General features: G+C 36.5%; 1 protein-coding gene across 1 annotated transcript in view; it reads left to right on the top strand.

Moving 5' to 3' along the window:
* LOC125094187 (transmembrane protease serine 11C-like) overlaps nucleotides 1-24,352 on the top strand; it is a 41,845-nt gene extending 17,493 nt beyond the window's left edge. The window contains 7 exon segments of the mRNA XM_047719861.1: nucleotides 14,365-14,403; nucleotides 17,804-17,975; nucleotides 18,427-18,433; nucleotides 19,501-19,753; nucleotides 20,618-20,760; nucleotides 24,193-24,239; nucleotides 24,241-24,352. Of these exon segments, the coding sequence (XP_047575817.1) occupies nucleotides 14,365-14,403; nucleotides 17,804-17,975; nucleotides 18,427-18,433; nucleotides 19,501-19,753; nucleotides 20,618-20,760; nucleotides 24,193-24,239; nucleotides 24,241-24,352 (773 nt within the window).
* Nucleotides 24,353-24,595: the final 243 nt, after the last annotated feature.

Raw genomic sequence — 24,595 nt, 5'->3', positions numbered from 1 at the left:
TGTGCTCTCTCTCTCTCTCTGACAAACAAATAAATAAAATCTTTAAAAAAAAAAAAAACCTATCTCAAACTTAACACCTACTTTTTCTGACATTACTATGAATGGTCATTAATATATAGTGGGTATTGTAGTTCCCTCGGGGCATTTAGGGAAATGTAGGATTATTGGTATCTTCATTAAATGATCCCAATATTTAAGGCTTTTGGCTCTCTTCTTTGTTCTTTATATTTTATTTCTTTCTCATACTTCGATGTCAAGCAGAGTTCTTATTGTCACTTCCGTTTTCTCTGTGATCTTTCTTCTATGTTCTCCAAATTTATTTTAAATATTTCATAGTAATTTATACATTCAAAGGCAAACAGTCTTTGAATGAGAGTGTTTAGGGTCTCCTTATTTAATTAAATAACTTCGAGTGAGTAAATTTTTTATGTAACTTATGGCTCCTCAGACACCATCATTTCCCAATTTTTGACTTAATTCCCCCCCCAAAAAAATGTTGCCAAGTCTCCTGAAAGATGTGGAGCATTATTCCTGGCATTTCAAAATGTCTTCCAATAAAGCTAGATATTTACTTAGAATAATATTTAAGGATTTTTAAAATGCAACCTTGAGCTTAGAGTTTGAAATCCAAATTATTGAATAATACAACTATGTATTAGACACACCTGGAACACAGACACTACTGTCCTGATAGCCAACATCATGCATCTGAGGTTGGGATAGATCTGTGTGATAATTAATTTTATGTGGCCATTTGACTGAACAGGACACATAGATACCTGGTTAAACATTATTTCTGGGTGTATCTGTGAGGATGTTTCCAGAAGATATTAGCATTTGAATTGGTGGACTGAGTAAAGCTGATTGCCTTCCCCTGTGTGGGTGTGCCTAATCTAACCCTTTAAAGGCCTGAATAGGATAAAAAGATACAGAAAGGGTAAATTCTCCCTCTCTGCCTGATTTTTGAGCTCAAACGTTGATTTTTTTCCTCCCCTTGTACTGGAATTTACACCATTGGCAGTCTGTTTCTCAGGCCTTTGGACCTGAACTGGAATGACACCACCGGCTTTTCTAGGTCTCTAGCTTCCAAGTGACAGATCGTGGGACTTTTCAGACCTCATAATTGCCTGTGAGCCAATTCCTCATTATATATAAATTAATTAACTAATTAATGAAAAATACTTTTGTTTCTCTAGAGAACTCTGACTAATATAATGTGCCAGAGAATACTGCCAATCACCATCAAACCCAAATAATCTCAAATTTGCTATGGGCTTTCAAAAAACCTACTTGCCCTATATACTCCTAAGAAGCCAACTGTACATATAGCTAGACTAATGCCCCTGTCTCCCTTCAAGTTCGTCCTAGCTTTCTGTTATTTCCCAAGAACCTAAGCCTTTGAGGCCATTGTACTTCTTACACCCAGGCTGAGTGGAGTTATATAACATAATCAAAATTAAGAGTGATGTGTTTTAGGTTAAAGAGTTTGCACTTTGATAAGGTCCATTAAGATCCATTAAATTATTAAAAACACAAGGTTAAAACTTTGCTTTCTAAAATTTTATTTAATAATGTTGTATAAAATGAGCTAGAGGGGAGAATCTTTAAGCAGAAAGGCTGGTTAGAAGAGAATTAAAATGGTACACGTGTGAAGAATTGAAAACCTGAACTATTGGGGCGCCTGGGTGGCTCAGTGGGTTAAGCTGCTGCCTTCGGCTCAGGTCATGATCTCAGGGTCCTGGGATCGAGCCCCACATCGGGCTCTCTGCTCAGCGGGGAGCCTGCTTCCTCTCTCTCTCTCTGCCTGCCTCTCCACCTGCTTGTGATCTCTCTCTCTGTCAAATAAATAAATAAATTCTTAAAAAAAAATTAAAACCTGAACTATCATAGTGAAAATAATATTAGAAATAGTGAACATATATCAAAGAGATTATATTTACAGAATTGACAGAATGGAGTGCCTGGGTGGCTCAGTAGGTTAAGCATCTGCCTTCACCTCAGGTCATGATCCCAGGGTCCTGGGATTGAGCCCCGCATTGGACTCCCTGCTCATTGAGGAGTCTGTTTCTCCTCCCTCTGCCCTTCCCCGCTTGCTCATAAACTCTCTCTTGCTCTGCTCTCTCTCTCAAATAAATAAACATCTTTTTAAAAAATGACAGAACTTAACTGTTAAAAAATGACAAAACTTAACTGTTGTGAGGCACAACAGTGAGAGGAATTGAATACAACATCCAAGTTTTAAGTCTGAGTAATTCGTAGGATGTTAACTTCATATAGAAATAGAGAATAACACTGAAAAAAATAAAATTAAATTTAAAAAAAAGAAATAGAGAATAAAGAAGTAGTAGAATATAAATGATTAGCTTACATTTTGAGTATTAGATAGCCTATACATCTTCAGATAAACTTATTTATCAGGCATTTGGAAATAAAAGATTGGTCCTCTGGAGGAAGCTTGGGTCTAAAACCATAAATATGATGACCATCCTCATAACATGATAATGAAGTCCTAAAAAAAGAATAAGATTGAAAATATAGTAAGGTGAGAAAAGGGAGAGTCAAACATAGAGCTTTGGGAAATATTTTCATTTATTAAGAAGAAAAAAAGAGGAGCCAGAATTTGAGATGATAAAACAAAACAAAAAATAGAATAAAAGGTATAAGAAGAAAGTTTTATAAATATGAGTAAGGAATTCATGACTTTCCTTTCCAGGAAGATGGACTGAATATACTTTCTCTTATTCCCTCCACTAAATACAGCTAAAATTCCTAGGTATTATATAGAAAACAAACTTAACAAGAGCCCAGACTGGGCAGTGACCTTCAGGAGCAAACAACATGGTGGTGAGTTCCCATCAGTTTGCTTCATATATTCTCAAAGGAGTCCTGAAGAAGCCATTGACCCTAAAACTCCCAAGAATAGAGGGGGGAAAGGATAGGAGGAAGCTTGCTTTCTTCATTCAAAAGACCAGGAAAGCATCAGTATAACAAGATAGAATGTTTTTCGACAATAACTGCCCAGCTGCAGCCAAAACACCAAAGAAAAAACTATGGCCTTACCTCAACCCATGCCAGCAAAGGCTGAGTAGGAATCCTCTACTTCCACCCTTCCTGAGCCCTAACTAAATATGCACAGGACTTAAATGCTGAAAATCACACAGCACTTATGAAAGAAATCAAAGAAAATGTAAACGAATGAAGAGAAAAGCCATCTTTATGGATCAAAAGCCTCTCAACTGTCCCCAAGTTGATATACAGGATTATCTTTTTTTTAAGATTTTATTTATTATTTGATGAGAGAGAGAGTGTGGGCACAGCTGGGGAGTGGCAGGCAGAGGGAGAGGGAGAAGCGGGCTCCCCATGGAGCCGGGACCCTGGGATCATGACTTTACTGGGATCAATACTTTATTGAGCCAAAGGCAGATGCTTAACAGACTGAGCCACCCAGGAACTCCAGGATTATCTTTTTTAGAAAAAAAAATGTGGAAGAAAATCTTGTGCTAGTGCTAGGTAGAGCTCTTTGATTTGACATCAAAACCATGACCCAAAAGAGGAAAATTGACAAATTAAACTTCATCAAAATTAAAATTTTTGCTCTGCAAAATACCTTGTTAAGAGGGTGGAAAGACAATCTACAGACTGGAAAAAAAAATATCAGTACACCACTTATCAAAGGACTAGTATCTAGAATATATAGAGAATTCTCAAAAACTCAGTGAAAAAAACAATCAGTTTAGAAAACGGGCAAAACATGGGAAGAGATGTTTAACCAAAAAGAATATACAAATGGCAAACAAGCACATGTATAGATTTCAATATCATTAGCCGTTGGATAAATGCAACTTAAAACTACAATAAAATACTGCTACACATTTATGAGAATGGCTAAAAATTTTTTAAATAATGACAAAACCAAATGTTGGCAAAGATAGGGAGAAACTGTATCATCTACACATCATACTACACTTATGGGAATGTAAAATGGCACATCCATTCCAGAAAACAGTTTGGTATTTTTTTAATTAAACATGCAACAGCCATACAACCAATTAATTACACTCCTAGGTATTATCTCATACAAATGATGATTGTGTTCACACAAAAATTTTTACATGACATTTATAGCAGCTTTATTCCTAATAGCCAAAAACTTAAAACAATCCAGATATCCTCAAGAAGTCAGGGGTTAAATAAATATGGGTACATCATACCATGAAATACTACTCAGTGATAAACAACCTGGATGAATCTCTAGAAAATTATACCAACTGAAAGAAGCCAATCAAGAAAATTATATATTGTATTATTCTATTTATATGAATATATAATGTTCTTGAATAACAAAATTGTAGAAAAGGAGAACAGATTAGTGGTTACCAGGGATTAAGAAGAGAAAGATGGAAATAAGTAGATGTAACTATAAAAGGGCAACACAACAAATTCTTGTGATGATGGAAATGTTTTGTATTTTGACAGCATCAATGTCAATATCCTGGTTATGATATTGTACTGTAGTTTTGAAGATGTTGTCTTTACAATATCTTTGCAAGATATTACCTTTGGGGGAAATTAGGAAAGGGGTACATAAATATTATTTATTACAACTGCATCTGAATCTGCTATTATATCATAATAAAATGTTGGATTTCTTAAAATTACATTTAAAAAATATACACATTTCTTGGGATTAGATCTTAGACACTCTGATGAGTTTGGCTCTTTATCCCATGTTCCTAGATCTCTGAGTTACTGTTGTAACATATATTATTTAAATGAGTCATAGTGTGAGTTTTTTTAAATGACATTGAGAAATTTGGCAATCTTTTAAGACTGAAAAACTAGCACTATGTAGTTACTCCCACTAAAATATAATAATGATATTTTATCCTCCATACTCTAGCAGCCTAAAATGTTTTTTATTGAGGTATAATTGAGAGGTAACTTTACACTAATTTCAGGTGTACAACATAACAATTCAATATTTGTATATAGTGCCAAATGAACACCACAATAAGTCTAGTTAACATCTGTCACCATACATATTTATTAAAAAAAATTTCTTGTGATGAGAAATTTTAAGTTCTATTCTCTTAGCAAGTTTCAAAACTGGAAGATGGTATTATTAACTACAGTCAGCATACTGTACATTACAGCCCCATGACTTATTTATTTTATAAGTGGAAAATAACCCCCTTTTGACTCCTTTCACCAATTTTGCCCACCTCCCCCAACCCCACATTGATTGATTTCCAGATGTTGAACCATCCTTGCATTCCTGGAATAAATTCCACTTGATCATGGTGTATGATTCTTTTAATGTATTGTTGAATTCAGTTTGCTAATACTTTATTGAGGATTTTTGCATCTTTGTTCATCAGGCATATTGACCTATAATTGTTTTTTCTTATGACATCCTTATATGGTTTTAGTATCAGGGTAATACTAGCTTCATGAGTTTGGAAGTGTTCCCTCCTCTTCTATTTTTTGGAAAAATTTGAAAAGAATTGCTATTAATTCTTCTGTGAATGTTTGATAGAATTCACCAGTGAAGCCATCTGGTCCTAGACTTTTGTTTATTGGGAGCTTTTTGGTTATTGATTGAATCTCCTTAGCAGTAATCAGTCTGTTCACATTTTGTATTTCTTCATGATTCAGTCTTAGTAGGTTGTATGTTTCTAGGAATTTATCTATTTCTTCTAAGTTGTCAAATTTTTTGTTGTTCATAGTAGTTTCTTAGGATTTTCTGTATTTCTGTGGCATCAGTAATAACATCCCTTTCATTTCTGATTTTATTTATTAGAATTCTCTCTCTTTTTTTCTTGGTTAGTCTAACTAAAGGTTTGTCTTTATCTTTTTGAAGAACCAGTTCTTAGTTTCATTGAACTTTTCTATCATTTTAGTCTCTATTTCACTTATTTCTTCTCTGATATTTGTTATTTCTTTCCTCATGGTAATTTTTCTTCTTCTAGTTCCTTGAAATGCAAAGTTAGGTTACTTGAGATTTTTTTTCTTGATATTAAAATCTTTTTACATTCATAAACACTTAATAAAAGATTGTAAAGGTACTAAAACCATCAGGCAAGACCACTTTGATTCTTCCTTTACATAACTGATTTGTTATGCCTACAAATCACTTGCCTACTTCTTTTAATGCAATACACATTAAGTGGCTTAAAGTACCATATACTAGATGCCAGTTTCAATGTTTTTTTTTTCCCTTAAAGTGATTCCTGTTACTGATAAGTTGTACACCTAAGAGCTTTGATTAAAGCTCATAATGTGGGGGGCACCTGGGTGGCTCAGTGGGTTAAAGCCTCTGCCTTCCGCCCAGGTCATGATCCCAGGGTCCTAGGATCAAGCCCCACGTTGGGCTCTCTGCTCAGCAGGGAGCCTGCTTCCCTTCCTCTCTCTCTGCCTGCCTCTCTGCCTACTTGTGATCTCTGTCTGTCAAATAAATAATTAAAAAAAAAAAAAAGCTCATAATGTGGAAAAAATCAATAAGGGACAAGAAAAGACATTCAAAATATGAATAGCTTTAAAAGAAGAAGAAGAAGAAGAAGAAGAAGAAGAAGAAGAAGAAGAAGAAGAAGAAGAAGAAAGAAATATCTTTACTCAGTCTGTCAGTAAGAAATTTTAAAATTTCAGAAATTTTTTCCTAGCCAGTTTTTCTATTCTTTTTGCCTTCTACATTCTTTGTCTCTTGTGTAGGATGTCTAAAGAAACATACAAGAGTCCTACATGTTCTGAGTAAGAATAGTTGTGGTTTGTGTTCAATGACAGTCACTTGTGCAACTTCAAAAACTATGTAATTTTCATGGATTTACTCATAAGTATTGCATAAAATAAGTCTATAAATTCTCTTATGGTTGTCATTGGGTCTATTAACCAATGCCTGAATATTTTTATCTTTCTGGGGTTTTTTTTTTAAAGATTTTTATTTATTTGACAGAGAGAGAGAGATCACAAGTAGGCAGAGAGAGAGGGGAAGCAGGCTTCCCGCCGAGCAGAGAGCCTGATGTGGGACTCGATCTCAGAACCCTAAGATCATGACCTGAGCCGAAGGCAGAGGCTTAACCCACTGAGCCACCCAGGAACCCCTCTGGTTGTTTTTTTTTTTTCAAATATGTACAGTTCTCAGAATTTTTTTAGTGTAAAAAAATACATTTTAAACAAATAAATTTCAGAGAAAAAATTTTAATTCATTTAAAATGAACAAAATATTACAAGGTGATGGTTATTTTTCATCAAAAACTACTATTTGCAAACTGTCAAGAGAATATGAAGCTAAGAAATTATCTGAGAAGACAGAATTAAGAAGGAAAGCTTCTTGGAGAAACTCCAAGAAGTTCATAAAGAAAAGCAGGGGACATGAGCTGAAAGAAATCCATCCATAAAGTATTCTCAGCTGGGTGTTACACCAGAGTTATGGTGTCAAAATGCAGACCTTCACAATATGTCTAGGTATGAGGCAGAATCAAGATAGAAACTTTTCAAAGTGAAAGTGCTAATCCTAAATATTAACTTTCTGTCCAATATGTGTCCTCAAAAAGGCCACTTAGAAACATAAGTGTGTTGGGGCGCCTGGGTGGCTCAGTGGGTTAAAGCCTCTGCCTTCGGCTCGCGTCATTGTCCCAGGGTCCTGGGATCGAGCCTCACATCGAGCTCTTTGCTCTGCAGGGAGCCTGCTTCCCCCTCTCTCTCTGCCTGCCTCTCTGCCTGCTTGTGATCTCTGTCTGTCAAATAAATAAATAAAATCTTTAAAAAAAAAAAGAAAGAAACATAAGTGTGTCATTTCAAAAGCTTAAGCCATACATATGTTATCACTTACATTGTCCACTGCTCACTATATCAACATAACTGTCTAAATATACCCTTCATGGGATGCCTACGTGGCTCAGTCAGTTAAGTGTCTGCCTTCAGCTCAGGCTATAATCCCTGGCCTGGAATCAAGCCCTGCATCTGCTCCCTGCTCAGTGGGGAGTCTGCTTCTCCTTCTCCTTCTGCTGCTCCCCCTGCTTCTGGTATTGCTGTCAAATAGACAAAATCTTAAAAACAAACAAACAAACAAACTTCTCAGGACATGTTTTGTCCACTCTTCATTGCAGTAGCCTTCTCTACTGCTTCCAAGGCTAAAATCAATGATGGCTAAGTATAGAATAATATCCAAATAAATTTGGATTTTTCATATTTTTTGAACTCTTCATAAAAATAAAAAAATTGAAGCACAATTCTACCTTAAAAATTACCACCTGCATATATAAGAATTAACTAATTTTAAAGACTTAATTAATTTTAAAATGTATTAATTTTACTAAAACATTTTATTAAAAGATGTACCTATTATAATTAACTCTTAATAAAATACTTTTTAAATTTTCATCTTCAGAGTCAAAATAGCAAACATATTGAAGATATGTGCTGTAAAGAACTAATCTACATCACTCTGAGGAATGACAAATATGTAATGTCTAACCACAGAAATAATTTTCAGTCTAATGAGAGGCATAAAGAAAAGCATTTACTGAGGCTAACTACACAACTAGGTGATTAATCAAAACTTTCGGTGTGCAAAGAATCACATTTTGTTCAACCACAATCCAAGTGCCTGTTCCATTTCTTTGCCTTTTAAGTCAGACCAGTCATATTAATGCTCCTTTTTGGGAGGAAGAGGGCAGTGAAAATATTATGAATGAACTTCCAAGGTGGAAAAGGATAATTCCTGAGTTATAAAAAAAGTTTAGAGCAGTTTCCTTACTTAGTAAGTTCATGTACATTTACTTATATTTTTAAAATTTTCACAAACCTAACAGATGAAAAATTTTAAACATCTCATAAAATACTCCACAAGAGAATCAGTAATCTCCTCTATATTTTTAATGCTGAAACCCTAGGGAAAATATTTGAAAAGTAGGATTAATCAATTTATTTACCATTTGGACTTATGTAAAGTAATAAATTCACCTAAGTACAGTTAAAGCCCATGATCTATGTGAAATCTATATTATAAACTTATCTACTGCTACTATAAAAGTCTTCCTTCTACTTCAGAATCACACAGCTTAGTTTTCATGATTATTATGTTTCAGATATTTTTTCCATTTCTCTCATTTATTTTTGTAATTTTATTGTACATTTTATTTTATTTTTATTTAAATTCGATTAGCCCACATAATAGTACCTCATTAGTTTTTGACTTAATATTCAGTGATTCATTAATTGTGCATAACAGCCAGTGCTCATCACCTCACAGGGGGAGGGAGGGAAAACTGAATGGAAAGAAATCAGAGAGGGAGAAAAACCATGACAGACTCTTGACTCCAGGAAACAAACTGAGGGTTGTGGGGAGGTGGGTGGGGGATGGGGTAACTGAGTGAAGGGCAATAAGGTGGGCATGCGATGTGTTTTAGATATTTTTTAAGGAAGAAATAGTCACTAGATATCAAACTTTTACCAATACATCCAAATTTTCATTTCTTACTTTTGAATCCCAGAAAGACACCCAATATTAAATAATTACAAATCCAAAGCCTCATTTAGAAAGCATCTAAGCATCTTTTCTAATCTAATGGTCAACGATGAGTGAATCATGCCTATTTTGCCCCGAGTAAGTTTAACTGGCTCCTTTCCAAAAGAATTTTTGTCGTCAGCTCTTCCTATTTCCCTTGCTGTCCCTCTATGCTCAGTGATTTTTCCTGGTGCCTCCAGTTTTCTATGCACAAATCTACCATAGCACTAATCATACAAGATTACATTATCTACTTCATCGTCCATCTCTCCTACTACACTCCCAAGTTCACTGAGGACAGGGTCCATGTCAGTTGTCTGTGATTTCTGGCCCACAGGAGAAGATCAATGCACAGTTCCTGAGCTGTTTTTAAAACTGCTTTGTCTTGAGGGGCGCCTGGGTGGCTCAGTGGGTTAAAGCCTCTGCCTTTGGCTCAGGTCATGATCCCAGGGTCCTGGGATCAAGCGCCCCATCGGGCTCTCTGCTCAGCAGGGAGCCTGCTTCCTCCTCTCTCTGCCTGCCTCTCTGCCTACTTGTAATCTCTGTCTGTGAAATAAATAAATAAAATCTTTTTTTAAAAAAACTGCTTTGTCTTGATACAAAAGTTGGGTATTCATCCTTTCTGATGGAGGCATGATACTCCATAGTGTATATGGACCACATCTTCCTTATCCATTCGTCCGTTGAAGGGCATCTTGGTTCTTTCCACAGTTTGGCGACCGTGGCCATTGCTGCTATGAACATTGGGGTACAGGTGGCCCTTCTTTTCACTACCTCTGTATCTTTGGGGTAAATACCCAGTAGTGCAATTGCAGGGGCATAGGGAAGCTCGATTTTTGATTTCTTAAGGAATCTCCACACTGTTCTCCAAATTGGCTGCACCAACTTGCATTCCCACCAACAGTGTAAGAGGGTTCCCCTTTTTCCACATCCCCTCCAACACATGTTGTTTCCTGTCTTGTTAATTTTGGCCATTCTAACTGGTGTAATGTGGTACCTCAGTGTGATTTTAACATGGACGGGACTGAAAGAGATTATGCTGAGTGAAATAAGTCAAGCAGAGAGAGTCAAATATCATATGGTTTCACTTATTTGTGGAGCATAAGAAATAATACGGAGGACATAGGAAGATGGAGAGGAGAAGGGAGTTGGAAATTGGAGGGAGAGATGAACCATGAGAGACAATGGACTCTGAAAAACAATCTGAGGGTTTTGAAGGGGCCGGGGGTGGGAAGTTGGGCCAGCCTGGTGGTGGGTATTACGGAGGGCACGTATTGCATGGAGCACTGGGTGTGGTGCATAAACAATGAATTCTAGTACAGTGAAAAGTAATTTAAAAAATAAATTTAAAATAAATAAAAATAAATGTATCATTTGTAAGTAGTATTTTTTAAAAAAATGCTTTGTCTTACTATCCTTTGATGGAAACTCCTTCTTGGCAGGGGCAGTACCATTGTTTTTTGTGTCTTCCTTTATATGCTACAGCTGTACACAGAGTACCTTAGGTGACATAGTTGACTCCTGATTCAAACGTAAATCCATAGGAATTCTAGCCTTTGAGTGTGAGCCAAGGAAACTAAAAAGAAGGAAACACAAACAGCAGTGACTCAATCCTAGGGAGTGACAACTTAAATCACTTCCCCATGTACTGCACCTGCCCTTCCTCCACCCAAGTGATAGTTACTCTATGAAGCTCTGGCATAACACAACTATTAAAAGCAAATTATAAGTCACAAACATTTCTTCCCTTTAGCGAGTCATACATCAATAAAGATACCTCAAAGAAAGAAGAAAGTTCTGTGAACATAGTGGGGTTTTCTAAATGATTAGTTCTCGTAAGGTATAGGATTTGACATTTTTCCAGTTGATTTACAGGAGGCAAATTATTTCCCAAACTCTTAATATAGTTTGATACATTTTACTAACCACACAAAGCTCAAAATCAAACTCTAAAGTATCCTGCCCAATAAAAATTAGCTTCTGGAAGGCAGCTATAAAGGATTAGATGGAAATGGGCCACCTTTCCGTATAAGTAGGTGTGACTCATATCTAGTCAGTCTGTCTGATGGTTAAATTGCTCCTGCCTTTTTGTTCAAACAAGCTGACGTTCTGGTAAAGGATTCTTTTGTCTCCTTGATTTGTTGTGCAACCTAATGAAAGAGTGTGTAACTATAATTGTCGAATATAATCCCTCCTGGATTTATAGAAATGCAAGAGTATAATAAAAATGAACTTTCATTGGCATTTATAGTATTTAACCTATTAAGCAAGTGGTGATTCATTTTTGAAGAGAAACTCTTAAGTAGAAATGGTTAGTATATTTACATTTTTCTACATCTGAAATTTGGGACATAATTGTGATTCACTTGTCCACACTCTCCTCAAACACTTTTATCATGGTTTGCTGGTTCTGCAGGGATTTGGGGCCAAGAGCGAAATTGTCTATTATAAATCTCATCCTAAAATACTCCCTACATGTCTAGGAATGAGCAGACAATATTAAAGTCGGCCTTATTACCAAATAATTTTTTTTAATCCAAAGCAAATGGGAAATGAAATGGCATGCTTAATTGAGTATTCTGAATAATGAAATCACACAAAAGATATTAATTTTAAAAGGAACAAATATAGCAAAATACAACTCAACACCAAAAAAATGCACTAAATATAATAATGCACATGGTCTTGGGACATCTGGGCAGCTCAGTGGGTTAAGCCTCTGCCTTCGGCTCAGGTCATGATCTCAGTGGCCTGGGATGGAGCCCCGCATTGGGCTCTCTGCTGAGCGGGGAGCCTGCTTCCCCAGCCCGCCTGCTTCCCCAGCCCGCCTGCCTCTCTGCCTACTTGTGATTTCTATCAAATAAACAAATAAAATCTTTTTTAAAAAAATATACATAGTCTTTCCTAGTTATTAGCATTATTTGTTATAATATATGGTTATTTCATTATCTTAGCCTGGTTTCTCAAAAAGCAGAGCCTGCAGCAGAGACTTGCACATAGTAGTTGATCTGAGAAAGAGTATTGAACAAAAAGAATGAAATGGGGAGGGAGAGTTTTCAGCATCAGGAGCAAATCTAGCTCTATCCCATGGGATCTTCTGAGCTATATATCAGAACTGTGTTCCCCGTATGACAAAAGGGGGAAGCATTACAACAGCTCCAACAGAGTTAACTCCCACATTTCCCACTGCCCATCTGGGAATGTCCAGTGGGTTCCTTCTGGCACAAAGTGAGAAACATAAGGCGCTAACTTGAGAAGGAATGTGTGAAATTACTTCTGAGTAAAGAGGATCCAAAAATGTGTGGAATTATAAAAAAAAAAATTAAAAAAAAAAATTCATATCTCTCAATAGTTACCCTGAATGTTAATGGGCTAAATGCCCCAATCAAAAGACACAGGGTATCAGAATGGATAAAAAAACAAAACCCATCTAAAAAAAAAAAAAAAAAAATATGTGTGGAATTCATCACCACATTGTGGCTGGAATGAGATATGGGCCAAGAGTATTTATTTATTTACTTATTTACTTATTTATTTAACATATAATGTATTAGTTGTTTCAGGAGTACAGGATTCTGATTCATCAGTCTTACACAATTCACCGTGCTCACCATAGCACATACCTTCCCCAGTGTCTATCACCCAGCCACCCCATCCCTCCTGCCCCCTCCACTCCAGCAACCCTCAGTTTGTTTCCCATGATTAAGAGTCTCTTATGGTTTATCTCCCTCCCGATCCCATCTTGTTTCATTTTTTCCCTCCCTAGACTCCATGACCCCCTGCCCTGCCTCTCAAATTCCTATCAGAGTGATCATATGATAATTGTCTTCCTCTGATTGACTTATCTCACTTAGCATAATATCCTTTAGCTCCATCCACATGGTTGCAAATGGCAAGATTTCATTTTCTTGATGGCTGCATAATATTTCACTGTGTGTGTGTGTGTGTGTGTGTGTGGGTGGGTGGTGTGCGTGTGCGTGTGTACCACATCTTTATCCATTCATCCGCTGATGGACATCTAGGCTCTTTCCACAGTTTGACTATTGTGAACATTGCTGTTATAAACATTTGGTGCACGTGCCCCTTCAGATAACTACATTTGTATCTTTAGGGTAAATACCCAGTTGTGCAGTTGCTGGGTCATAGGAAGCTCTATTTCCAACTTTTTGAGGAACTTGCACACTGTTTTCCAGAGTGGGTGCATCAGCTTGCATTCCCACCAACAGTGTAGGAGGGTTCCCCTTTCTCTACAACCTCGCCAACATCTGTTGTTTCCTGACTTGTTAATTTTAGTCATTGTGACTGGTGTGAGGTGGTATCTCATTTGGTTTTGATTTCTATTTCCCTGATGCCAAGTGATATTGAACACTTTTTCATGTGTCTGTTGGCCATTTGGATGTCTTCTTTGCAGAAATGTCTATTTATGTCTTCTCTACATTTCTTGATTGGATTATTTGTTCCTTGGGTGTTGAGTTTGGTAAGTTCTTTATAAATTTGGGGGGGCTAAGAGGATTTAAAGTGGTGCATAAATGAGGTCAAATAATTCAGTTATCTGGTGATTTGGAATGAAGATACAGTGAAAGGTCACTATTTTTCATGTATTTTACTACTTTCCAGGATGCAGACCTCTCTTTCAACTTATAATGAGAAACTAGAGAGTCTTTTTAGAAACAGAAGAATGAATACTAAGAGTTTATTTCTCTCTGTGTTAATCCATGAACATAGAAGTTATAGAGTCAAAATTGAATAATGTGGTTATATTTATGAATAATGTATTCCTCAAAACAAAATAATTATTAATGTTGAAAAATATGTTCATAAATGTAAATGTTTCCTATTTCCTTTTCTTTGGCTCTTAGATATCACAACACTGACAGCAGAAAATCTTCTCAATGCTTGTAAGTTCGTTAACAAAGAGTTATCTTCTAGTGAAATTTAATTCCCTGAATGGCAAAATAGACTTACATTTGACAATCAATACAGTGTCCACAAAGATGTAATGGGAAGTCTGCTTTTAGAAACCTGGGAAAAGATGACCATGATTGGTCTTAAATTGATTGATACAATTGATTAAATTGACTGCTACAACTGATTTTAAATGAGAAACACATTATTACATGCCATAATGGCAGAGGGTATCTAGGGACAAGCAGTGATAATTAAGAACTTAGGACAGAAAACCAGCTACACATCAGTTTTGAGCGCAGATCCAACACATACTAACTGGATGGTTATTAATTAGTTTCTTAAACCTTCAGTTCCAAGCTGTTGCAATGATAAAAGAAGATAGCACAAACAAGGTACTTAGGTTGGTTGTATTTTTTATTCTACCTATAAAAACTTTGGGCCTGGGAACTCACTGTGGAATTCTGATCATGCAAGCCAAGTTTCATGTGCTGAGACTTACATACAATCAGCTCCCTTGCTGTCAAAGGCATTCTGCTTCCACTCTCCCACCAGCAGCCCTGGGAAATATGATCCCTGGGGTTGCTAGAGTCTGTTACAGGTTGTCAGAGAAGCACTGCTCTTACCTGGGCACTGAGACTAATTAGGGCAGCTGGAAATCACCCTCTGGGGCCCGGTGACACCAACCTCCATGGCTCTTACTACCTTTCAGTCACAGCAGAGTTGAGCAACCTGGGCAAAATTAAACATAAAGCTGTATTAGATTATTTTTCTCTGATACATTTTGACTGAACAATCCTAATAGGACATTTTAAAGTCAATCATTCCAGTTGAAAATTTTAGTACTGATACAATCAAAATCCATAATTAAAAATATGTCAGGTTGGCAGAAGAGAAGTAATCAAGACAGGAATAAAAACAGCAATAAGAAAGAGATCAGCCAATTTGTATATCCCCTAGCTAGAACACTAAGCAACCAACCAGATCAGTTTTCTGAACCTGACTTGGCCTATCTGAGGTTTTAATTGTACTTTAAATAAATAGCAAGAGGGGACAGGTAGGCAAGAAAAATCAAACAGGTTTGAAGAAAGAATAGAGTTTGGTACATGACAAAGTGTATTACAGTAATAAATGATGGAATGGAAGTTAGAAGAGTGGGAGGCTATAAGAGCTTGGTAGATTCTTTGACGTTTCTGGAAGTATCAGCCATCAAGTCTTCATTATATTCCTTAAATTTTTAAAATTTGCTGTATGATCTCTTCTGATATAAGAAAAGCTAAAAGTGCCATGTAAGATTTCAACAGGTTATAGCAAGGTAATACTGCAGAGGTGGCAGCTAGAAGCTTAAGAGACATAGCAACAATGAGTAAATGAGAACTCAGAATGGAAACTGATGCATGAATATAAATTAGATTACAAATCTGAACAAATGCACAAACAGGAAAGTAGAGTCATCCCAGGCAGGTTCTCCTAGCCCACAGAGAAGCATCTTTGTTTTTATATTTCTCTGAAGGAAGTTGAGTAAAAGCCAACTTCCTTTAGGAGTTGTCCGAACAGAAGGGAGGATAAGGATGAACCTTTATACCTTTGGGTTCTGAGTTATTTGTTTTATCCTCTGTAGATTCCATGATAAGGGAGTGGAAAGAAGGAGGAAAAGAAAAGGGAGTAATATTCAGTGAGTCAAAAGTGAGACTCTTGCATTCAAAAATAACAACCACCTAGGCTGTGTTGCAGGTAAGTGGTTTTTATGAAAAGGTTGCCTTAACAATCTGATGTTTAGATTGCATCAAAGAGAACAATCTAGAATCAGAAGCAATATACACATTTAAGGACTTCAAAAGGCTAACAAAGACCTTTTTAAAAGTCTACATGTCCCTCCCCTGTGCTCCTGATGCCTTTCCATCTTCAGGGACGACTATCTCGACATTATCTTGTCACATCCCCGGAAGCAACTGACCATCTAACCTTTCCAATTAATTTAAATGTTCTAATTCCTGATACAAATACCTTTTTCTAATTCAGAGTTTCTTAACTTTAATAGTATTAACATTTTAGGCCAGACAATTCTTTGTTTCAGGAATAGTCATATGCATTATAGGGTTTTTAGCAGCATCCCTGGCCTCTACATACCAAAAGTGCACACCCCCCACAAATTATGACAACCAAAAATATTTCCATATATTGCCAAATTTCCTCTGGGGCTAAGAGTGGAGTCCAAAATTGTCCCTGATTGAGTACCACTGCTTTCATCGATGTGTACTGCACTGATTATGGCAAGTTTTTCTTATTCTCTAAATGTTAGGAACACACCCATTCCAGAAAGGGGTCTCGAAGTCAAATATCATTTTTATTTCAAGATGTCTTGTGGGTCATATGACATAGACTTCATTTCTATAGACATTTATTGAACTCCTTATAGGTGATAGGTTCTCCATGATAGATTCTAAAAATATATATACCTAAATATTTTTTTAAGATTTTATTTATTTATTTGACAGACAGAGATCACAAGCAGGCAAACAGGCAGGCAGAGAGAGAGGGGGAAGCAGGCTCCCTGAGATCATGACCCGAGCCAAAGGCAGAGGGTTTAACCTACTGAACCACACAGGTGCCCCCATAAAAATATACATATTTTTTTTAAAAGATATGGTTCCTGCCCTTGAAAAAATTTTAATTAATGAGGCTGACCATCTCTAGTAAAAGATACCATAAACTTGTTAGGGAATAAGCTCAGTGCTTAGTTAGAGTAAGATGACATAGTCAAGAGAATCAGAGACAGAATTAGAGGGAAGTTGTATGATTACTGCAGATTTTCTTTAAAGACTTAAAAGAGTTGAGCAGTCTCTTTGGATCTAAATTGACAGGAGAGCACAGTTCTGACACAGAGAAGGATATCACTTTGGGAAAGGGTTGGCTCTCTTTGTGTGTTACTCCTTTTAGCCAGATATGGTGGATTGTCACTTGAATGTAAACAGATTTCTGTCTACTCTTTCTCTTATCAATATCCCATTGACATTCACATCCATTCACTCTTTCTTATGAATGTTTCGGGGCAATCACTACTTTAAACAACTGCTCACAAAATTAAAAAGCACACATAGACAACCGTTACTGATTATTATCTTCCAAATTCAAACATTTCATTTCACTTGCTTCTTATAACAGATCAGAGCAAGGCCGTACTGATATACGGAGAGCATACGTGACTGATGAGCTTGGGGGAGGAAGATGTCCATCTGGTTTGAATAACTTCTCAGGAAACTTCATGTCCACAGTTAGTCCTAACTTCTCCAAGACTGTGGGCTTTTCCTCAGTGGAGAGTTTGTTTACTAGAGCAATGCATGCATAACAAGAGCAATATTATTGTATGCTAGTGAACTCTATTTTGAGCAGGCTATGGACAAGGAACAATAACTCCTTCTGGCAACAAGATAGCAGGGGGCATGGATGCCCAGGAAGGGGAATGGCCTGGGCAAGCTAGCATGCAACAGAACAGTGTGCACGGGTGTGGAGCCATTCTGATTAGTAACAGCGGGCTCGTCACTCCTGCTCGCCGCCTCATAAAGTAAGCTCTGCACCACGGAAAGCCTTAAAGCCACTCATGCACCAAAAGTCTGATAAATGTCTTTCAAGAATATGGCCATACAACTAAGCCTCTAAATGTTCCATATTGTGATGTATACTCTCAAAATTACTTAATGAATCGGTTAAAAAAATATATATACATATATATGTATATATATATATTCAGGCTAGAATGGGATCTGCCAACAGTGGCACTATTATATTTGGTCCAAATGATTCTTAGTTTTGGGGTGGCTGTTCCATGCATTACAGGATATTTAGCAACATCCCTGGTCCCTCCCCACCAAATGCCAGTAGCATCCCCCAGGGACTAACAATCACAAATGTTTCCGATTAACACCAAATGTCTCCGGGAGGACAAAATAGCCCTCAGTTGAGAATCACTAAGCTAGACTTAATTCAATTTTATAAAGAAACTAAATTCCAAACAGAGCATTGGTCTCCTATTTCTTTCTCACAATTATTTCATCTGGTCTTATTTATTTAGTCATAAGTATTTGAATTCATCCTGCATCCTCCCATATATATGGCAGCCCGATTTGAAATTATTATTTCTTTAAAGGGTATATTATTGCACCAAGCATTTGCTTTTTTTAGCCCTTTGTTTGAGGTTTCATTTTACTAATTTCTATTGGTTTATGTAGCACTTACTGGTTTGTTTGTTTGTTTTTTAAATCCCTCTTACCCTTGAGACTTTGAAGTGCACTTTTTTTTTAAAGATTTTATTCACTTATTTGAGAGAGAGAGCACAAGTGGGGTGATGGTCAGAGGGAGAAGCAGACTCCATGCTGAGCAGGGAGCCCAATGTGGGATTTGATCCCAGGATTCCAGGATCATGACCTGAGCTGAAGGCAGACACTTAAGGACTGAGCCACCCAAGCACCCAGACTTTGAAATATTCTCACAGCACTATTTTTCAGTGTTTAATATACAAACCCTTGATTAACAAATAATCGTAAAAGTCAGAAATATCTTCCTGTTTATAGTTTTTTTTTAATTATTTTTATGAACATATAATGTATTATTTTCCCCAGGGATACAGGTCTGTGAATCATCAGGCTTACACATTTCACAGCAATCACCATAGCCCATACCCTCCCCAATGTCCATATGTTTATAGTTTTTAATAATTGTAAAAGAAGATTTGGGCTATTTCCTTAATTTCCATAAATTTACTCTGTGTCATAATCTTGCCCACTTTTTATTTAATCTTACCATATTTATCTTTCTAAATACTCTTGAGCCTTCTGGACAGATAAAATGAGTTCCCATGGCTTATCTTTTAAAATATATTTTATGGGGCACCTGGGTGGCTCAGTGGGTTAAGCCTCTGCCTTCAGCTCAGGTCATGATCTCAGGGTCCTGGGATTGGGAACCCACAACGGGCTCTCGGCTCAGCAGGGAGCCTGCTTACTCCTCTCTCTGCCTGCCTCTCTGCCTACTTGTGATCTCTGTCTGTCAAATAAATAAATAAAATCTTTTTAAAAAAAAAAAAAGAAAGAAAGAAAGAAAAAGAATGGAATGTTAGTTTTGGGCTCCTCTTAAGTGATCCACAAACACAGCGAAGTATCAAGGATATTACAATTCATGAAAACTACCATTACCCTACACACGATAATGACATTGCTGTTGTGCATCTGTCCTCACCAGTATTACATACAAGCAACATCCGAAGAGCATGTCTTCCAGAAGCTACTCGCACATTCCCACCCAAGTCAGATGTGGTGGTCACTGGATGGGGAACACTGAAGTCTGATGGTGAGCTCCTAACCTTCCTCCACACATGGTTTGAATTTGAGTTTTAGAAGTTAAAAATAAATACTCCAAATCATAACTAAATCTGAGAAATACTTTCTCTAGATAATTTTAAAGGGGATAATGTGCAATGGATTGAAAATTATCCTCAACCACATTCACATAGAAACTATAATTTCATAGAGCTTGTATCATAATTTCCCTTAACAATGGCAGTTTTTATAGGAATGCATTATTTAAAGAAGTAATTTATTTTCCTCCATTTTATTCATTCGTTCATTCGCTCATACAATAAATATTTATCTTGATTACTACCTTTATTCCAAATACAGGTCCAAGTGTTTTGGATATATTAATGAATAAAATAGGCAAATATTCCTGTCCTCACAAAGCTTACATTTAGAGAATCTCCACAAAATATAATAAATATTTGTTTTATGCAGATAAGTACCAGAACAAACAAGACTGCAGAGGACTGGGCATTTCTAATGGAGAGAAATGAGTAGTCCTATGTGACAAGGCAATGCATCTCCATGACCTTAATAATGTAAAGATTTAGTGGCTATTTATGTTCATAAATGCATCTGAAAGCAGAAAAAATAAATTAAATTCTATGATTCAGAATTACAGTAATGGCAGAAAATCTTAAAATGATTATAAAGTGTATGTTTCTGGAATACGAATTTTTCATTTTGTTTTCTAAGGCATACATGTAATCTACTTTGTAACTAAGAAAGGAGACAAAAGCCTAATTAAAATGTATGTTTTACATTGATTTGGAAATTGTACCTACCGTTAAGAATTAATAAGCCTAGCCAGAGATATTAATATTAACTTAGCAAAAATTATATGATTTTTTTCCTTTAGGAACAAATCCTAATATACTCCAGAAAGGATTAGTGAAGATTATAGATAATAAAACCTGCAACAGTGAAGAGGTATATGGTCATGTGATCACACCAGGAATGTTGCATGTGGGGTTCCTGAAGGGAAATGTGGATGCCTGCCAGGTATATCTGCCTACTCCATTTTCCAGATTTTTTTCCTGTGGTTTTTTTTTTTTATTCCAATTTGCTTGTGCAATGTTCTCAAAAGAAGAAAAATTTAGTATTTAATAAGATACTTATTAAATTAAGATACTAATGTGCTAAACCACTCCTACCGTTATAAGAAGCTGTCAGGAGGTGTGGGGAAGAGACTAAATTTGGAATAAGCAATAAAGAGATGAATGGAATATTGGCAACTTCAGTCAGATTGGCTCTCTTTCACTGAGAAGTACTCAACTGAATCCAACACCAAACCTAATGATCATGGAACTTTCTTAACTGAGGGTGGTTCCAATACCCTCAATATTTTGTTTATTTAACAATGTTTACATAGCATCTCCATATGGTAGGCACTGTATTAAGCTCTTTACAAATATTAATTTATTCAAGTTATGACAATGCTGTGGTGTATGTTTGTACTATTATAAGCCCTACTCCTCAGATGAAGAAACTGAGACTATGCTCAAGTAAATTGTTTAAACTCACACAGGTATTAAGTGGTAGACCTCAGACTTAAAACAGGGGATGCTGGGCTACATAGTCTATACTCTGAATGCCACACGAAGCTGCCTTTCATTATGCTTAATATGCTTCAAACACCTCTGGTGCTATTTATAAGTAATAATCTCAGAGTTAACAAAAGTACTACTGCAGTTATCTAGACAGGCAGAATCAGTGGTAAATCCAGAAAAACCCTTTATTTTATCCATTCGTTTTTTATGGATTACTACGGGCCAGACCATAAGGCATTATTCCTGCACTCTAGGAACGAGAAGACACACAAGCAAGTACTTGCAATATGTAATTATCATCTCTAATTACAGATTCCCATCTTTCAACTGTCCCACTAATCCTATTCTTCCATTCCAAGTCATGGCTTTAAGTGCCAGTTTCTCGTGATTTTATCTCAGTCCATCGCCCTCAGCCCCATGACTCTTTTCTAGCCTTATGCAGCCTAGAGGTTTTATCATTTCAACCACTCAACTGACAGCCCCCTCAGCACCTTCACGATCTTCTACGTCCCCACATCCATGCTAATAATCTCTAAACACAGAGCAATATGACTATTTCATTGGCTCCTATATGTATACTCCTGATCACAACTGGAAGAAATCTTGCAGCCTTGTAAACTGGTGTCATATAATCACAGCTGGGTCCTCAATACACTATAGAATTTTTTAATACGTCCTTTGTAGTCTACGTCAGCCTTTCATTACATTGTTTGAACTTGTCCCTATATGCCCTTATATTCCTTAACATATGACATTTCCCTCATACTAACTAGAAAAAAGAATGGAAAAAATCATGAGAACTCCTTTAATTTCTTTTCTACATGATAAATTTATATTTGTACTTATCCCCACCTTCCAGGCTCAGGCAAACAAATTTCTTCTACTCTTCAAATCTAATCTGTTGTCTGTATTCTTCATCCCCTCTCTATCTACACAAGCATTTGAACTTTCTTCCATATTTTCCGAACTATCCCACCCCAATGGGTTCTTTCTCATATCCTGCAAACAGTATTAGGTGTCTCCCTTAACATACCCTTCTCTGTCTTTCTTTTTCCCTTCTTGGCCAAATCTCTACAGAATAGTTTACCATCATTATTCCATATTCTTAACTTACTCACTCTCTATCCCACTGCTTGCAGACTTTTGTCCTATCAGACCAGTGAAAATGTTCTAGCCAAGATTACTAATGATGATCTAATTGCCAAATCCAATACAGGCAGAGTGGAAGATGGACTGGAAGCAAGTAAGCTAGAGATACTGAGATCTATTTTGCCTGAGAAAAGTAATGAGGGCTTCAACGGAGACACAGTAGGAATGAAGAGACAAGACGGGTAGACAAGACCGTGGGACTGATTAGAAGTGAGGAAGAGGGAAAAGGAGGAATACATGCTAAATTCCATATTTCTTCCTGAACAACTGAGAGAAGATGTACAAGAGATAAGGAAGGTTTGTGGAGGATGAAGTTTGGAGTATGCTAAATCTGAAGTGCCTACGTAATATCCAGGCATATATGTCCAGTGCACCATTAGAAATAAAAACCTTGGGCTCAGAAAAAAAGTTACTAGATAAAAATCTGAAAGTTCTAATCATCTGGGTGGTAGTTAAATTCAGCACAAATACAGTTGTTCAGATAAAATATGTAAAATAAAAAACACCTAAGTAATAGAACTCTGGTATAAATGCTTTTAAGAGGCAAAGAGTAAGAGAGAATAAAGATCAGAATAACAAAAACAATAAAAAATTGGTGTCACAGGATTCCAGGGATCAGAGAAAAAGGGAATAGTCAATAGTGACACATGCCAAAGAGTAAGATAGATGCTGGAAAGAGTGTGTCAACTTCAACAATCATTTACTGGTAATGTTTAGAAGGTTTGTCAGTGGAAAGAAAAACCATTTAGAAGAAAGTTGAGAAAATAAGACAAGAAAATGGAAATTTCAGTATAAATTACTACTTCAAGCCACTTAGCTATGAAAGGAAGATAACTAGGACAATGGAGGTGGTCTTAAGATCCAAAAAGGCTGTCATTTTTTTTTGATGGGCAAAACTGAAAAAAAAAAAACAAAAAAACAAACAAACAAAAAAACAAGTATATGCCTGGTGGAGAAAGCCAGTGCAGGAAATGAAGACATAGGAAAACAAACAAGAGAAGATTATTGATAGAACAGTGTCCTTGATCCAGAAACCAGGTGGAGGGATTAGCCTTGCAAAGAGCTAAATACCTCCATTTATCTGACAATGAGTGTAAAACAGATGTGAGCTGATACAGGTGAGCTAGGAAGTCAAAAGAGACAAAGAAATGGAGAGATGCTCTCTATTTTCTCCACTTACTCTATGAATTTGAAATAAAGACTAGATTTTTAAAAACTGCAACATAAGTTCTGTGTACTGTTTGTGGAATGTAAAATCGTGCAGCCTCTATGGAAAACAGCATGGTGGTTCCTCAAAAAATTAAAAATAGATTACAATATGATCCAGCAATTCCATTTCGGGGCATACACTCAAAAGAATTGAAAGCAGGGACAAAAATAGATATTTGTATATTTAATCCATAGAAGCATTATTCACAATAGCCAAAAGATGAAAGCAACCCAGGTGTCCTTTGATGGATAAGCAGATAAACAAAGTGTTGCATATACAAAAAATTGAGTAAAAAGGGAAGGAAAGGCTGACACATGCTTCAACAGGGATGAAACTTGAAAGACACTGTGTTAAGTGAAATAAGTCAGTCACAAAAGAACAAATACTGTATGACTCCATTCAATATTGAAATATCTAGAGTTTTTTCCCCTTTTTCTGCATCTCCCTGTCTTTATTACAGAAGAGGAGATTAAGCAGTATTCATCTTTAAAGTATAGTAATTGTATGCATCCTCTTTCTCTGTAGGGTGACTCCAGCGGACCTCTGGTTGGTACAGATTAGAAAGGCACTTGGCCTTGCTGGCACTGTAAGCTGGGGAGATGAATGAGCTCTCCCAAACAAACCTGGTGTCTACACTCAAGTAACACACTATCAAGACTGGATCTTGTCCAAAACTGGTCTCTAGTGCAGAACTTCTTTATAGTTTCAAATTTGAAAATCAATACCCTTGTTAAATGTGTTTGTAATTTCCAAACCACATTTAACTTAGAGTACCTTTCTTTATGTGCATTTAATGTTGCAAATATAAAGATATACAATTTTAGAATTAAGAAAAATTTTGTATACTAGATTTTGAAAAGGGGATAGTGACAGCAAGGAACCAGGAAATATAATTTCCCCTTTACTCCTCTCCAGACTGAAGGTAATT

Source organism: Lutra lutra, chromosome 2 (assembly GCF_902655055.1).
Source record: "Lutra lutra chromosome 2, mLutLut1.2, whole genome shotgun sequence".
In the NCBI taxonomy this organism is placed as follows: Eukaryota; Metazoa; Chordata; class Mammalia; order Carnivora; family Mustelidae; genus Lutra; species Lutra lutra.
The sequence above is the reverse complement of the archived record's forward strand: the minus strand, read 5'-3'. Positions and strand labels throughout refer to the sequence as shown.